This window comes from Vombatus ursinus, unplaced genomic scaffold (genome assembly GCF_900497805.2).
Source record: "Vombatus ursinus unplaced genomic scaffold, bare-nosed wombat genome assembly UNPS02014825.1, whole genome shotgun sequence".
In the NCBI taxonomy this organism is placed as follows: domain Eukaryota; kingdom Metazoa; phylum Chordata; class Mammalia; order Diprotodontia; family Vombatidae; genus Vombatus; species Vombatus ursinus.
Genome location: NW_020954603.1, coordinates 842,804 through 859,541, shown reverse-complemented (window position 1 = coordinate 859,541; position 16,738 = coordinate 842,804). Strand labels below are relative to the sequence as shown.

General features: G+C 49.5%; 1 protein-coding gene across 2 annotated transcripts in view; it reads right to left on the bottom strand.

The window, feature by feature from the left end:
- The window catches only part of TSPAN1 (tetraspanin 1), a 9,510-nt gene extending 1,584 nt beyond the window's left edge, over positions 1–7,926 (bottom strand). For both annotated transcript variants that reach the window (XM_027838108.1, XM_027838107.1), the window contains exons 1-4: positions 7,864–7,926; positions 3,125–3,331; positions 2,704–2,778; positions 219–317 (exon numbers count right to left, since the gene is read on the bottom strand). In XM_027838108.1, coding sequence (XP_027693909.1) covers positions 219–317; positions 2,704–2,778; positions 3,125–3,331; positions 7,864–7,920 — 438 coding nt within the window. In that variant the 5' untranslated portion in view covers positions 7,921–7,926. The remainder of the gene's footprint in view (positions 1–218; positions 318–2,703; positions 2,779–3,124; positions 3,332–7,863) is intronic.
- Positions 7,927–16,738: the final 8,812 nt, after the last annotated feature.

Genomic DNA, 16,738 nt, shown 5'->3' with positions numbered 1-16,738 from the left:
TGCTCCCCAGACAGAGCTGTGCCCCCTCACTCTGGGTGCTCCCCAGAGCAGAGCTGTGCCCCCCAGTGTGAGTGCTCGCCAGAGCAGAGCTGTGCCCCCTCACTCTGGGTGCTCCCCAGCACTGACGGCGCTGTGTCCTCCAGCCAGGAGCTCCCCGAGGGCAGGGCCTGTGTCCCTCCCACTCCCCGCACACATTCAGAGCAGGGCGCCTCACTCACGCCTTCCATGGTGCTGTTCCATACTTGGGTGATGTCTGGTTGTTGGCCATACTCCTTCTCAATCACGGGTACAACCAAGGTATAGAGCATGTTCTCAGCCTGGAAAGAGAGAGGCTCTTGGCTGTCACCTCCCACGGCTAGTCCTATTCGGCTACATCTGCCTTGTCTGTTGCCCGAGGCGCAGGCCCCTATCTCCCTCTGCCTGCTGAACACGTCCACCTCCTAACAGGCATCCCACCTCCACGCTCTCCCCCCACAATCCAGAAGTCACAGGCTTTCTTGCGCACAGACCTGGGCCTACTTTTCCTCGGCTCAAACATCTTCGATGGCTCTCTCATATGTACTAAGTAAAGTTCAAACTCCTTTGCCCAGCATCCAAGGCCCTCTACAACCTGGCACCTCTCTCCCCTTCCAGGCTTATAAGTAGCCCCCTCCCCACCCATGGCAAACAGACTTTGCCTGGTATCTTTGCTCACTTTGCTCCCCTGGGCCTGGAAGCTCCTCTCCCCTTCGACTGCTGATTCCCAGCCAGGCTTTTACATGACCTTCCTAACACACAGGTCTGACCCTGGCTCAACCCGCCTCAGGATTTCCCTGCTGCCTTGATGATCAAATACAAACTTCCTAGCAATTAAAACCCTTCCCCAGGCTCCAAGCCTGCCCTTCCAGCCTTATTTCACATGACTGGGAGCTCCCTGAGGGCAAGGACTGTCTTCTACCTTTCTTTATTCCCCCTGGGCTTAGCATGGTGCCTGGCACATAGTAGGCCCTCTATAAATATTAGCTATCATCGTTATTATTAATAACAGTAATAATAATACCTAGTACTTACACAGAGCTCTTAGATTTGTAAAGTGTATTACAAATATCATATCATTTTATCTTCACAATAACCCTCAGAGGTAGGTGCTCTTTTTGTCCTTATTTCATAGTCAAGGAAGCTTAGTCTGAGATCAAGTGCATTACTCAGAACCCAGGGGCATACAGCTAGTAAGTGTCTGAGGTGGAGTTTGAACCCGGGGCTTTCCGAGGGCCAGGTGGAGCACTCTCTCCGCTGCTGTCAGCCGCCTTCTTCAGCACGGCAAGGCCTCCCTCTCACGACCCTGTACTTGCTAATCTCTCATGTGCTTGCTTGCTTGCCCATGATATGTGATGCTCTGACGTGGCATGTGAATTTGGGGCTCATGCCTCCCAGCTGTTGATCTGAGCTCCTGAAGGACAGGAACCTGTTGTGTTCTCTCCTATACCTGAGCACAGAGCTCGGCCCACAGTAGAGGCCTAATAAATGGCTGGCAGATGAATTGAAAGAGATAATGAGGGAAGGGGGCAGAGGAGGATGAGTATGGAGTCTGCCCTAGGGAGAAGTCAGGCCTGGGAAATCTGTCTCCCTACATGGCCTCCCCTGCTCCTTCCCAACCTTGCTGTGACTCCCTTCCTGGAACCCCTGGTCCACCTTTCCTTGCAAGCCCTAGTTCCCAAATGGCCTTCGCGGCCTACTCGGCACCCCCCTCCCCCGCCCTCCCCTCTTCTTCTCAGAGCTGTGCCTCTGGGAAGTCCGTAGTTCAATGCTCAGCTGTTCTCTGAGGTTTGGGGATGACAGATCTCTTTCCCCTAAGCAGAGTGTGAGCTCCCTGAAGACAGGGCCCCATATCCTCCTTGTCTTAGCAGGCCCCAAGGACACCTTGCACGCCCAGAGTGGGCACAGCCTTCTGTCGGAGGCACTGGCAAATATCTGATAAATCAGATTTCTCTTGGCTTCCATGACTGGTCACCTAGTAAACAGTCGGTTCCAGCTGAGGGGGCAGGAACCAATCCAAGCTCTGACCTTCACTCCCCACCCTGCCCCCTCCGGGGAGTTTTTTTGTCCCTGGTGTATGGAGCTCCAGAGCCAGAAGGGGCCTCGAAGACCATCAAGGGGTCAGATGCTGGTCTAACCCCTTCCTTCTACAGATGGAGAAACTGAGTCCAAGATTTTCAGAGATGAGAGGGACCTCAGAGGCCCTGGAGCAACCTCCCCTCACTCCTGTTGTCGCTAGTACTGCTAGCTGGAACCAGCCAAGCAAAACGAAGCTGGTCTTCCCTCCTTGAGAGCCCGGTTCTCAGGCGCCTTGACCCTAAATCTCTTCTCCTCTGGCTACACGTTCTGAGCACCTCGAGCTTTGTCCAAGTCACACATGGTGGTCAGGGCTGGGTCTAACCCCCCACCTTGGCCCCTCAGAGCCCACCTGCCCGGCAGGATGCCCTGGACACTGAGGCAAAGGACCTGGGATGAAAACCAGCCCTGCTGCTTGTTAACTGGGGGGGCCCGAGGCAAATCCCAGCCCCACCTTGGGGCTCCTCATCTCCAGCACGACAGGGCTGGCCTGGATGCCCTTCCAGGTCTCTTTCTACTCTCTGTCAGAGCTGGTGCTGTGCCAGGCGCCTTTCCTGGCCCTGCTGAACCATCCACTCCCTCCTTCCCTACCAGCTTCCCTTCCCGACTCACCAGCGAGGTATAGACCAGAGCGACCACAGCAGCAGCAATTTCAGCGATGAATATTACGAGGAGGATGGAGAAAAACTGGAGAAAGTGAGACACAGAGAGGGAGGGGAGTCATAGACTGAAGGAGATGGAACGGCAGGGGAGGGGTCCAGGTGAATCTGGAGAGCCGGGCACAGAGCCTGGACAGACGCCCACTCACCAGCCCCCTGAAGGCCAGCAAGGCAGGAGCATTCTTACCCATCTCCACCGCCTGATAGGGAATGTCCCCCAACAGCCCGTAGGCTTGGGGTATAGGGTGAGGCTATCCCAGCGGCAAGTTGGGCACTGAGACTAGGGGGCCACGAGCCTAGAGGTAGAGGGAGGGGGGTCTTAGGCCATGGTTGGGGAGGGATGTTATCTTAAAGGTATGCGTGGGGCTCCTTACCATTAACAGCACACATTTATTCTCCTTGTGGGCCCCGTAGCACCCTAGGAAGCCAAGCACCAGCAGGACACAGCCTGCAGCGATCAGGAAGTAGCCCACATTCACAAACTGCATGGCACTGGCTGACACCGGGCCAAAGATCTTCAGGAAGGAGGGGCTGTCCACAGACACCCATATTCCCACTCCCAACAGGACTCCACCACAGACCTGGGGGTAGAAAGGGGTCTGAATGAGGGGAGGCTCAGGCCAGCCTCCTGCACCCCTGGGATGGAGGGGCAGGTCTCCAGCTCACCTCTAACCCCTTCCCAAAGCCGGCCTAGGGGGGTCTCCAGCATCCTACAGCCTCCTCCAGCCCTCCAGACTGGGCCTTCAGGCTCACACAAGGGAAACCAGAGAACTCTGAGGGTATTATTATTATTATCCCTATTTTACAGTTGAGGCAGACAGAGATGAAATGACTTGCCCAGGGTCACACCAACTAGTTGGAGGTCAGATTTGAATTCAAGTCTTCCTGACTCCAGGACCAGCACCCTATCTACTGCTTAGCTGTCTAGGTTAACTCTTTTTTTTTTGGTGAGGCAACTGGGGTTAAGTGACTTGCAGAAGACGTGGGTTTGGATCCTATCTCTGTCCTCCATAATCCAAGTTCCCAAATCTAGAATTCTTCAAGGTTCACTTGACTCAAAATAACCATTCAAGTATGGAAAGCTGGACCTATTATCTCCATTTTACAGAAGAGGAAATGGAGGTTTAAATGACTGGCCCAAGGTCAAATGTGCTGTAGTAGGAAGGGCCCTGGCTTAAGCTCTCCACACAGTGAAACCTTGGGTCACTCCCTTTCCTCTCCCGGCTTCAGTTTCTACTTCTGTCAAGGGAGGGAGGGTTGGGCTCAGTGCACTGGAAGGGTCTTCTCCTGCTGCTTCTATTTGATTAGTGTGACACCAACACGGAGAGAGAGGAAGCGACTGGCCCATGACTGGGCCATTGGCCCACTGACCAAACCCACACCTTCCCTTTTCCATGGCTCACCCCAAGCCCAGATTAGCACCTTATGTATAGAAGTGGTTGCCTGGTTGCCCCCACTGTGCAGTTAGGGAAACCGAAGCCCAGCTCTAGTGGGGAACCTGGAGAAGGGGACCCTCCCAGACTCAGAGTTGTATGTCCTCAGGGAGGTGGGAAAGAGGCTCTGGGGACCTGAGCTCAAGCTGGTGGCAGGAGGAAGTTTGCCTAGGCAATAGCTGGGTAGGCCCAGAGCTGGATTAAGATATATTTGTCCGAGAAAGAAAAGCACCAAGAGGCATGGGGTCAGGTTTCAAGGAAGCCAAGAATCCTGTCCTTCCCTTCTAGCTCTCAGGGCAAACAGGGTCTGCTTTAACCCTGGACAGGCCAGAACCCCAGAAGGGCGCTGATCTATTCCCAAGCCTTCCCTGAGGGCACAGGCAAGCTACAGAGAAGGGGCAACATCCCCCCTGCTGAGGCCCCTTGCCCCCATGTCTACAGTGCTCCCCTTGCCTGGGAGGTGAGGACAGAGCTGCCTCATTGCCCTGCCCTGTCTCCCCATAGTCCCCTGGCTGAGGCCCCTCTTCCCCAACTCCATCCCACCTGACATGGTCACAGTCACAGTCACAAGCAGTCCAATACAATCGAGAGGTGAACACATTAACATGAGAAATGGAAACCCAGGGTTCAAATCCTGGCTGTATTTCCTACCAGGGTCCCTCAGCTTCCTCATCTGTAAAGTGGGGACAGTGACGCCTGCCTGCTTTCCTTACAGCACCATGGTGAGGTTACTGAAACAGAAAGCTGGGCTGTTCCTCTGGCTCCCCCCCTCAGCGGACCACTCACACATCAGGACCAACCCTGGCCATGTCAGGCAGAGGAGTTGTTGGCGGGGCTTCTGGAGTGGTGTCCAGTTCAAGATGCACCCAGACATCGGGGCCTGGCCAGATTCAGGCTGACTTCTCTTCCTCCTCCCAGAGCCTGAGAAGGCAAGTCCTTTTCTTTCCTTTTCCCTGATCCCCTGCTAACTTCTACTTCTTCACCTTACACTGCCGTCCCCAGCTCCAGCAGCCTGCTTTCTATGCCCCCTGTCCTCCCAGGCTTCTCCCTTCAAGTTTAGGAATGTCCTAAGCAATGACCTTTTCTCCACCCTCATTGTCTGGGACCTCTCTGCAGCAGTCAGGGGAGCATTCACTGTCCCTCATCCTCCCTGCCCCTCACTGCTGCCTACAAATGTTCCAAGGTCTCCCCTAACTTTAAAAAAACCTCCCCTCCACCCTAACATCCCCTTAAGTCCTCAGCACCTCTCCCTCCAATCTCACCACTAGCGCACTCATGGCCTCCACTTCCCCTACTCCCTTCTCACCCCCCTGCCTTCTGGTCCTTCTCGGGGCCTGAAAGGACCCAAGCTTATCAATGCTGTCCCAGCTGCTGCCGCCAGTGCCTGCCTCTCGCACCCTGAGCCTTCTTGTTTCTTGTTCTGCTCGACCTCTCTACACTTTTTGACTCAGATGAACTATCCTCTCTCTTTTTGGCTACTACTTCTTTCAGTGATACTTTTATCTTTCCTGGTTTTCCTCCTTCCTGTCTGATCATTCCTTCTCAGTCTCCTTTGCTGAATTTTTCTCCTACTCCCTGACTGGGCATGTCCCCCAAGACTCTTTTTTTTTCTTCTCCCACTAGTTCATCTTTCTTGTTGAACTCATGAAGCAGCATAGGATAGTGGAAAGAAGGCTTGATTTTGGGGCAGAAGATCTGGGTTCAAATCCCTGTGTGACTTTGGGCAAATCATTTAAACCTTTCTAGGTCTCAGTTTCTATCAACTCTAAAATGAAGGAAATGGCCTCAGTGGTCTTTGAGGTCCCTTCTAGCTTAAGATTTTTGATACTGTGTCCTCTCTGCCAATGATTCCCAAATCTCTGTTCAGCCTCCTGAGTTCCCAGATAAACTTGCACACAGTAAGTGCCTAATAAATGCCTGTTGACTACTCAAGTTGGTATCCCATGATCCCAATGTCGAGGATCGAGAAGTCCTTAGACTAGCTAGGAACTTTCCAAATCGTCCAGCTCAATGCCCTCATTTTATACATGAGGAGACTGAGGCCCACAGAGAAGTGACTTGCTCAAGGATTTGACCCCAGCTGGCGTGTCCCAGAAGCAGGCTTCAGACCCAGCTCCCCTGACTCAGAAATTGGGTTTTTTCCCACCACAGCCCACATTTCTACCCAGATGTCGTGCCCACGCCTCAGATCTGAGGGGGCCCAAAGGAAAGCATCATCTATCATCATCATCCCTCTAATCTCAACTCAGACTTTCTCCCAACTTCCTTATTTCTGGACAGAGTAGAGGACATTTGCTCTCCTCCTGGGCTTATGATGGCCCCAATTCTTCCCTCTCCCTTGGCCCCCACATGCAAATGGTTGCCAAGGTCTGTGGAGCCAATGAGCTGCCATCTCAGAACACTCAGGGGTATTGAAGTCCAATCCCCTGCTTACCACAGTAACCCTCTCACCTGCATCCCCAGATTGGGGGGGGTGGGGAGTCCTCTGGTCTCAAACCCTTCTGGTCACAGGGAGCTCATTACCTCATGGTGGACTTTCTCTTCTCCCTCCCCAATATTTCTAGGATACTGTGATGACCTTTTCTCCACCTTCATCACCTCTTGCCTAGACCATTCCCTACAGTCTATGCTTTCCCATCTTGCCAAAGTAGCTTTGCTGGGGGAGGTGGCATTAGGCGCTACGGGATGGAGCCTATGCTAGTGCCCGTGGCATTCAAAGTCCTCAGCCATCTGCCTCCAGCCTGCTCGTTTTCTCTTTCCACCCCAGCCCAACTTTGGCGGCCTCTGCTCAGCTCTTGTGTCCCCCTCCCCTCCTCAATTCCCCATAAGAGAAGTTCTTTCTGTCCCTTAGGGGAGCTAAACCTTCCCTTCCCTACCCTCCAGCCCTGCCCGCTCCAGTGACCCTTTCCTAGCCACATCCCCCAGCTCCGTGGAGAGGGCAGGGCCCATGGTCTATCCTCTGGACTCCATAGAATCATGGGGGTGGGGGCGACAGGGGAGGAGGAGACAAAGCTCTGGGGGAAGGGCATGGCCATGGAGTCAGGCCTCTTGTCCTTTCCCCTTCCGTAAAACTAAGAGGCTGCACTTGATGCTGTGAACAAACCCTTCATCTTACTCTCCAGAAGATCTAATTCAGGCTTTCCTGTTAGCATTCAGCATCCTCCCCCTCAAGTTGGCCAAGTCCTAGTGCCCTCCGGGCCTCAGTTTCCCCTCTAACGGTGATAATGGCATTAATTATAGCTCCCATTGCTTTAGACGTGAGAAGGTTGGCAGGTCAAGTTCAATGATCCCCATTTTGCAGAAGAGGAAACTGAGAGATTTGGATAGTCAGAGCTAGAATTTGCCCTTTCCCAACTCCAGATTCTAAAACTCTCTTCCCTCCCCTGTCTTGTCAGACTCCCTGATCTCAGAGGTCCCCACAGACCCTCCAGTTCTGAGAACAGGATTCTAGGATTCCATGGCTCTTGCCCTGAGGTGGGGTGCCGGCCCCTCCAGGTTGCCGGACTTGACTTTTAACCTTCAGCCCATCTTTCCTCCTCCTCACTCATACCACCTGCCCTAGAGGTCAGAGCAGGGAAGTTGAGCCCTGGGAGGAGGGCGTCGGGCATTTCCCGTTCCTCTGCCCCATGCGATCTCGCCTCGGAAGAACCCCACCCCTACCCCCAGCCCCTAAGACTTACAAAGATGAGGAGGTTAAAGATAATCATGGTGACCTTCAGGAAGGTAAAGCAACACATCTTAGGGGCTGGGGGTAGAGCAGGCGTTGGTTAAGGGGTAAGTGGGACGGTCCCTTCCCAGACCATCCCCCTCCCCCTATCTTCCACGATGCCCCCACCCCCCCCCCCCCCCCCCCCCCCGCCCCCGCCCCCCCCCCCCCCCCCCCGCCCCAGCCCCAGCCCCAGCCCCAGCAGCTGCTCCTAGTCTCCTCTCCCATCCACACACACCTGGTCAGGGGCCCCGGGGGGCGACAGCTGGGGCGGGAGCTAGGGTGGGAGCAGGCACTGCACCGGAGCAGGGGCTTGGACCCGACACCTCTAGAGACCAGCCTGGGACAGCACGCTGAAGTATAGGAGGTCCTGCTCTCTCTGGGGCCGCGGCAGCTCACCTGAGCAACCTCGCGCCCGAGGCCGCTTTTAATGGGCCCCGCCCCGGCCCGCCCCGCCCCGCCCAGACCCGCCCAGACCCGAGCTGGGCTCCAGACCCGAGCTGGGCTCCAGACCCATTCTGCCCCCTACTGCCCTGGGCCGGTGGCGTAAGGCCTAGCCATTGCTGCGGGGCGCGGGGCGCGGGGCGCGGGGCGCGGGGCGCGGGGCGCGGGGCGCGGGGCGCGGGGCGCGGGGTTCTCCTATGGCCAGCCCCGGCAATCAGCAGCACTCAGCAATCGGCCCGTTGCGCCGAGGGGGAGATAGAGGTCGGGCGGCACGCTAATGGTGTGACCCAGGGCTGGTCGCTTCTCTTCTACCGGCTTCCTCAGTTTCCCTAGGTGGAAAGGGACAGTTTGGGTGCGCACGATTGCTCCTATCCCTCCCAGCTCTGAGTCCTGAGATTCCCGGTCCCGTGGGCAGAAGGCCTCATAGCCAAGCGAGACAGAATTTCCGAAGCCAAGAGTGGGACAACGACGTTCCCGGGGTCACACAGTGAGATCTCAGCAGGGGAGAGAAAGGGGGCCTGCTGACCCCCACTGACCCGTCACTCACTCTTCTAGGAGACCAATTTACTGGGTTCCTGGACACACATACGCACACAGAATCCTGTCCCTCACCTCTGCTGACACACCTAGTGGCACACTACCCACCCACACTCAGGCCCCCGAGATAACACAGATACCTCCAAACACACACTGCCCAGACACCCTACTCAGTCACACACAGATACCTACCCTGTCACCTCCCCCACCCCAAAGACAGGTACATGGAGACATACAATTCTACCTTCCTAACATACCTAGCATACCACCTCCACTTCTGACATCATTCCTCCCTGGTACAGGCTTTCATCACCTTACCCCTGTTGGTGGCTCCTCCTGGCTTGGGTCTCTCTCCTCTCTGGCCCATCCTCAGATCAGCTGTCAAAGCGATCTTCCTAAATCGCAAGTCTGACCATGTCATCCACTATTAAAACCCTAGTGGGTCCCTATGACCTCTAAGAGCAAATATAAAATGCTTCATGACCTGCCCCCCCCACCAAGTTTTCTTACACCTGACTCATGCACACTTAACTCCAGGATCCAGCAGCACTAACTTCCCTGCCTATGGGGACTTGGAGCATTTTCACTGGCTGTCCCTGATGTCTTCAGTGCTCTCCCTCCTCATCTTCTACAAGAAATCCTCCACCATCCCCCAGACACTTACCAGCTGGGACACCCTGGGCAAATCACTTAACCTTTCTGCCTCAGTTTCCTCAACTGTGAAATAGTGATAATAATAATCTACTTCCCAGTGTTGTTGTAAGGATCAAATGAGCTATCATCTGTAAAGTGCTTAGTGCAGCACCTGGCACACAGTAGGCACTTAATAAATCTTTCCTTCCTTTCTCTTCTTTCCTCCCTCCCTCCTCTCTCCTTCCTTCCTTCCTTTTTTCCTTCTCCACCCCTCAGTTCATTATCTCCAATTTATCTGGTCCACATTTCGTTTGTACCTAGTTTTCATGTTGCTCCTTCATTAGAGTGTGAGCTCCTCTAGGGCAAAGACTGTTTTTTGCCTTTCTTTGCATTCCCAGAGTTTAGCACGGTGCCTGACACCCAGTAACAGCTTGTAGACCTGACTAGACACCTCCCTTAATATACACAGAGACCCCCACTCAGCTCCACTCCAGACACCCTCCCTACACATACGCGTGCGTGCGCACTCACACACACACACACACACATACACACACACACACACACACACACACACACACACACACCCCACAGAGAAACTCAGCAGGACAGGGACAGATAGGGAGACACAAAAGCCCTGGGGTTACAGAGACAGATGGCCAGTCATCAGCACATGCCCATAAGAAAATAACATACAGGAACCCCATGAGCCTGGTACAGATGGAGGCGGTCACAGCTGATCCTGCAATGCACCTGAGGACACCCTAAGCCAGAAGACACAAATGCCCCTCCACTCCCCTGGCAAGCCAGCCTGGGCTAGGGTTGGGGAGTAAGAGTTCTTCTTTCCTGCCCCCCCTCCACCCACCAAGTCTAGTCAGGCTGGCAAGAGACGTCCAGATCCTGCAGATAACAAAGAAAGAGTGACCACCTGGCCAGAGCGGCCCTCCACCGACCAGCCTAGCTTCCGTCTTGTCTCTGGGGGTTGGTGCTATGGGTTTTACATTGCTCCCACCCTCATTTCCCTCTCCTCCTGACAGGCAGTACCCTCCCCCCAATTCCAATCTATCCTAAAGAGTTGGAGCAAAGGTCTAGGGAACGTGGAGGCAACCCCCCTCATTTTAACACAGGCGTCCCAGAGAGCAAGCCAAAAGAGGGGCAGTGAGCTGGTCATGAAACAAGTCAATGGCAAAGCTGGCATTTGGCTGGGGCCCCAGACTCCAAATCTGCTCTTTCTTTCACTAGATCCTTCACAGGATGCCCAAGTCACCTTCTGTGACCTTGTCTTCCCCAGAAAATTCTGGTAGCTCCCTACTGCACAGAAGGGCAAGCAGAATTCCTTACCCTGGCACTCCAGACCTCCCCAATCTAGCTCTACCCTCTAGAGAGGGTGCAGCCTGATTTCAGACATCCCTTTTCAGGTACCATCAATCCACCAACAAACATTGCTTAAGGCCCTCCAAGAGCCAGGCACGGAGCCTTATGAAGGGGACCCAGACTCAAAGACAACTCGGTCCCTGCCCTCACAGAGTTTAATGAGAGAAGTGAGTATTCACAGATAAGCAAAAGCTGGGCGCTTGGAGATATCTGTGTGATAATGGACAGGGTCATTGACGATGGAGGGCAATTCCTCTTACTGGAGGAGGTAGTAGATCTGAGCCTTCAAGGGAAGGGGGAGTGTGTGCCTGACTTGGGGGACAGCCCAGCCAAAAGTAAGGAGGGGAGAGATGGCATGGGAGGAATAACAGTTGTCCATTCTTGGCTGGAGCATAGATTGGGTGAAGAAGAATCGGGTGGAATCAGCCTGGAAGGAAGGCTGGAGCCAGGTTGGAAAGAGCCTTAAATGCCAACCAGAGGAATTTGGGTTTTATCCCAGGGGCATGGGGGTCCCAGGGAGCTTCTCGAGAAGGAGAAGGCTCGCTAGGACCTGTGTTTAAGGAAAATCACTTTGGCAGAGATGTGGAGGAAGGAATGGAGTGGAGACAGACTTCCAGCTAGGAGACCAATCAGGAGAGGTTATTGCAATAAATAGTCCAGGTGAGAAGTGTTGAGTGCCTGCACTAGGGTGGCGACTTTGTGAGTGGATTCAAGAGATGCAGTGGAGGTCAAAATGATAAGGTTAGAGGATCAGAGATTTAGAGCTGGAAGGGACTTTGGAGGTCAAGTCCAACCTCCTCTTTTTACATGAGAGGAAACTGAGGCAGCCAGAGGGTAAGTGACTTGTCACCATCAGACAGATAGTAAGTGACTATAGGCTCAGCCTTCTGTCTCCACTGGCCTCTCAATATGGCAACTAACTGAATATGAGAGGTGAGAGGTGTCAAGTCCTGAAATAAATCAAAGTCACGAGTTGAGGAATAAAGTGTTTTTAATTGAGATAACACGGTAGCAAACCTGCCACCCTGGGGGATGTCCCACCAGTACAGGGCACAATGGATTTACCAACTCCAAGCAAAAGCTTCTTATACCTTTAGGAGAAGAGGAGGAGGAGGGTGGAATGAGGTAGCAGGCCTGGTCATGAGACCTTGTGACCCTTGGCAATCCAGGCAAGGAAAGTCACTTCATTCTGGCTATTTTGCCTTTCGTGCCATGAGTCCCAACGGAAGTGGGCAAGGGCATCAGAAACTGAGATACAGCTTAAGCTCAGTTCCTTTACACAATAAAATCTTGGGGAGGGGGAGGATTTAGGGTGTGATTCAGTGCAGCCTAATCAGGAGTAACATCTTAAGAGTAGGAATGTAAAGACATTACTGGAATTTGGAGATTACTAGGATCATTAAGGGAGTGGCAGGCAACATCTGGTATTAACAATTTTCTGTCATCATGTTAACATAATGTTTGGTCATTTTCAGTCATGCCTGACTCTTCATGACCCCATTTGGGGTTTTCTTGGCCAAGATACTGGAATGGTTTGCCATTTCCTTCTCCAGCTCATTTTACAGATGAGGAAACTGAGGCCAACAGTGTTGTGACTTGTCTAGGGTCACATAGTTAGGAAGTGTCTGAGGCCAAGTTTGAACTCAGGAAGACGAGTCTTCCTGACTCCAGGCCCAGCACCCTGAGCTATGGTGCCATCTAGCGACCCAGAAGCCAGAAGACTTGATTCAAGTTTGAATAGACTTTGAGTAGGTTTGGGAGTACAGTGGAAAACGGAATCAGAGGATCTGGGTTGTGTGACTTTACTTTCTGTATCTATAAGAGGAGAGGGTTAGAGTAGATGTCCTCTGACTACCTTCCTATCCCATGAGTTTGGGGCTGGGGAGCTTCCAGGTTCAGAGAGGGAAGAAGGATTCAGGTGGATCAAAGAAGTCAGTGGATGAACAGTGCCCAGCACATAGTAGGTGCTTGTGAGTGACAGAATTAGATGGTTGTTGTAATTCATTCTCAAAGAGGACCAAAATGACACCACTATGTTGGTGTCAAATGCAGTGTGTCTGACAGTGGCCCATCAGACCAAGATGAGCTCAGAAGGCTCTACCACAGGTTAGGTACAAACAGTCCACATGAACATCTGGAGTGGAGATGTCTCTAAACTAGCGCATCTCACTTTTTTTTTTTTTTTTTTTTTTTTTTTTTTTTTTTTTAGCTACTGAAATCCTGTTCCCTTGTAGAGCATAGTGCCTTCTTTGATTCAGGCACACCATGCTAGGTGGTCCCTTGCCAGTGTTTCCCATGACATGCAATCAATTCTAGAGAGAATGGATAAATGGATGGGTGAGTGAATGAAGAAATGAATGAGTTGATGAATAAGTCTTTCAGCTTTCCTTTATATGTAGTCTTCCCCCATTAGAATATAAGCTCCTAGGAGGCAGGGACTGTTTTTTTTTTTTTTTGCTTGTATTTGTATCACTAGCAATTAATATATTTCCTAGCATATAGTAAGTGCTTCACAAATGCTTGTTGACTGACTAAATGAATAAATGAACAAGGAAATGAAGGAATAAATTGAGTGAGTGAATGAGCAAATCAATGAGTGAAGAAATGAATGAGTCTCTCTTATCACCTTATTTGAAAAGGACAGAAAAGGACAGCAGAGCAGATTGAAAAACAGAATCTAACAATATATTGCTTAAAAGAAATACACTTGAAGAAATAAAGATTCACATAGAATAAAAATGATGGGCTAGAGCAAAATTTATTATGCTCCAGCTAAACTCGGATAAGCAGGAATAACAATCATAATTTCAGTTCAGGCTAAAGACTAAATAAACATCTATTAAACATCTACTATGTGCCAGGCACTGTGCTAAGAACTGAGGATGCAAATACAAAAAAAAAAAAAATGAAAGACAGTTCCTGCCCTCAAGAAGCTTATATAATTGGGGCAAGACAATACACAAAAGGAACCTGAAAAGAGGGAGGGGAAGTGGAGAAAGACCTGGTGGAAAAGTCAGAAAAATCCCAAAGTAGTACTGCCAGGTGAGAAATGAGAAGTCTGAGCTGAGCTCTCTCCTTTAATGGAGAGTCTGGAGTTTACGGCTTCATTCTCCAGTCAGAGACAGAGGGTGGTGATAAGGTAAAGTACCAAGGCTAATAGTACTGTAAATATAGATATAATAAGGACATAAGCAAGGAAAGTCCATTATGCTTAAAGGCACTATAGATAACAACAAATATTGATGTTTCGTTTTTACCTAGAATAGCATAGCATGTAAATAACTTATATGAAAAGTTAATCAAATAGGAAGACATAGGGAGTAGAACCGTAATAGTGAGGAACCTAAAAGTACCCTTTTCAAACCTAGATAAATCTAACCAAAAGATAAACAAGAAAGATGGTAAGGACCTGAATAGAACTTTAGAAAAATTAAAGGTGATAGGTCTCTTGGCAATTAGTGAATGAGAATAGAAAGCTGCACAAACCACCTTTACAAAAACTGACCATGTATTGGGGCATAGAGATCTAACTAAAAATGCAAAAATGCAAAAATGCAGAAATATTCAACATATCACTTACTGGTCACAATAGAATAAAAATTATATTCAGTAAAGGATCCTTGAGGAGAGAATTAAAAAGTAATTGGAAACTAAATAACTAAAGAACTGGTGGGTTAAAGGATATTTAAATAGAAACAGTATATAATATCATCAAAGAAATCACAGTAATGAGACAACATATCAAAATTTATGAAATGTAGCTAAAGCAGTTCTTAAGGGAAAATTTACGTCTAAATAAATACATTTTAAAGAAATAAATACTACACTTTCATCAGTAAAAGAGAGAAAGGACAAATCAATAAATTGAGCACACAGCTAAAAAAAAAACTTGACAGACAACAACAAATCAAAAAACCCCTACTAAGCCACAAAGTAGAAATTATGAAAATTAAAGAAGAGGTTAATAAAAATTAAAAGAAAAAAGCCAACCCTATTGAATGGATAAATAAATTTAGGAGTTGGTTTTTTTGGGGAAAAAATCGTAATGGGGATCTGGCACATGCTCACAGTGCCTCAGATGGTGCGTGTCTCCATGTGGAAGACTCTTGAGAGCAGATGGCATCTCTCCACTTAGGGGAATCATGACGTGTAAAGGCAGTGTCTTGGAGAGACAGTGGAGCACGTGTGGACATTCTGTAACTGTTTCCAGTTGACTAATTGCATAGTTGGGAGGAGCCTTTGTCAACTGGCTGTGTAGCCAGAACTGTCAGCCTCTTCCAAAAGGTTTGAATCAGCACTGTCCATGTCTTTGCTTTCATTATTTTCAGTTGAACCCTGATGGTGGGATGGGTTAGCCAATGGTGTGAGGGGAAGATCTATGGAGACTTCCCTCTCTGAGAGGAGAAATGGGATCTTCTTTGCCCTTTCATTTATCCTTTTCTATCCTAGGTAGAGGAAGTGGAACATCCATGCCTTAGGAATTTCGGAGTAGAATTCAGCCTTAGTGTTGCCACAACCCAACACTGATGTCCTGAGGAGTAAGGAGTAAACTTTGGGACTGACCTTCAGAACTAGAGCCCAGCAGTAGCTGGAAACATCCAGTAGTGATCCAGTTTCCTACTTCTCTTCTAATTTTGGCTGACTTGGTTTTGTTTGTGCAAATACTTTTTAATTTTATGTAGCCAAAATTATCCATTTTACCTCTTGGGAACTTCTCTATCTTCTGGTCATGAACTCTTTCCCTATTCATAGATCTGACAAGAAATAGATTGTTTAGGTAACATAATAACTGAAAAAGAAATTGAACAAGTCAGGATCAGATGGATTTACAAGTGAGCTATATGAAAAATTCAAAGAACAATAAGTTCCAATGTTATATAAACTATCTTGGATAATTCGTTGTTTAGTGATATTCAGTCCTGTCTGACTCTTTGTGACCTCTTTTCGGGTTTCCTTGGCAAAGATACTGGAGTGGTTTGCCATTTCTTTCTCCAGCACATTTTATAGATGAGGAAACTGAGACCAACAGGGTTAAGTAACTTGTCCAGGGTCACATAGCTAGTAAGTGTCTGAGGCCAGATTTGAACTCAGGTCTTCCTGAGTCCAGCCTGGCACTCTATCCACTGTGCCATCTAGCTGCCTATCTTCAAAAATAGGGAAAGAAAATTTTTTTCCAAAATTTCCTATAATGCAAATATGGTTTTGATACCTAAACCAGGGAGAGACAAAATAGAGAAAAGAAAATTATGGATTATTATCATTCGTTATATATTATAAATCATTAACATATTATATTATTATCAATCATCATGGCAAAATTTTTAAATAAAATATTAGCAAATAGGCTATAGTAACATATTAGAAAGATTAAACACTATGCTAGATTGAATTTATATCAAGGTTGGTTCAACATAAAAAAGACCATAAATATAATAAATCATGTTAATAATAATAAAATTACATAATAACTATAGACTCTGAAAAGGCTTGTTGATAAAACCCAACTCCCATTTCTGTTAAAACACACACACACACACACACACACACACACACACACACACAAAACCAAACCGAATCACATTAGAAAACATAGGAACAAATGGACATTTACTCATTGTACTCAATAATATCTATCTGAAAGCAAGATTAAACGTATGTACAGTGAGAGTCTGGTCCATACTCAGATCCTTTGAGATGACATTCCTCCATGAGGAGGACATTAGTGAGCTAGTTCTGGGAGAAGTGGGGGAATGTAAGTGCCTTGGAGAGATTGGCACAGACATTTGGTAACTGGTTCTGGTCAGCTAACCCAAGTGGTAAAAGGAATGCTCTTAATTGGTTTTGGATCCATTCAACAAGGC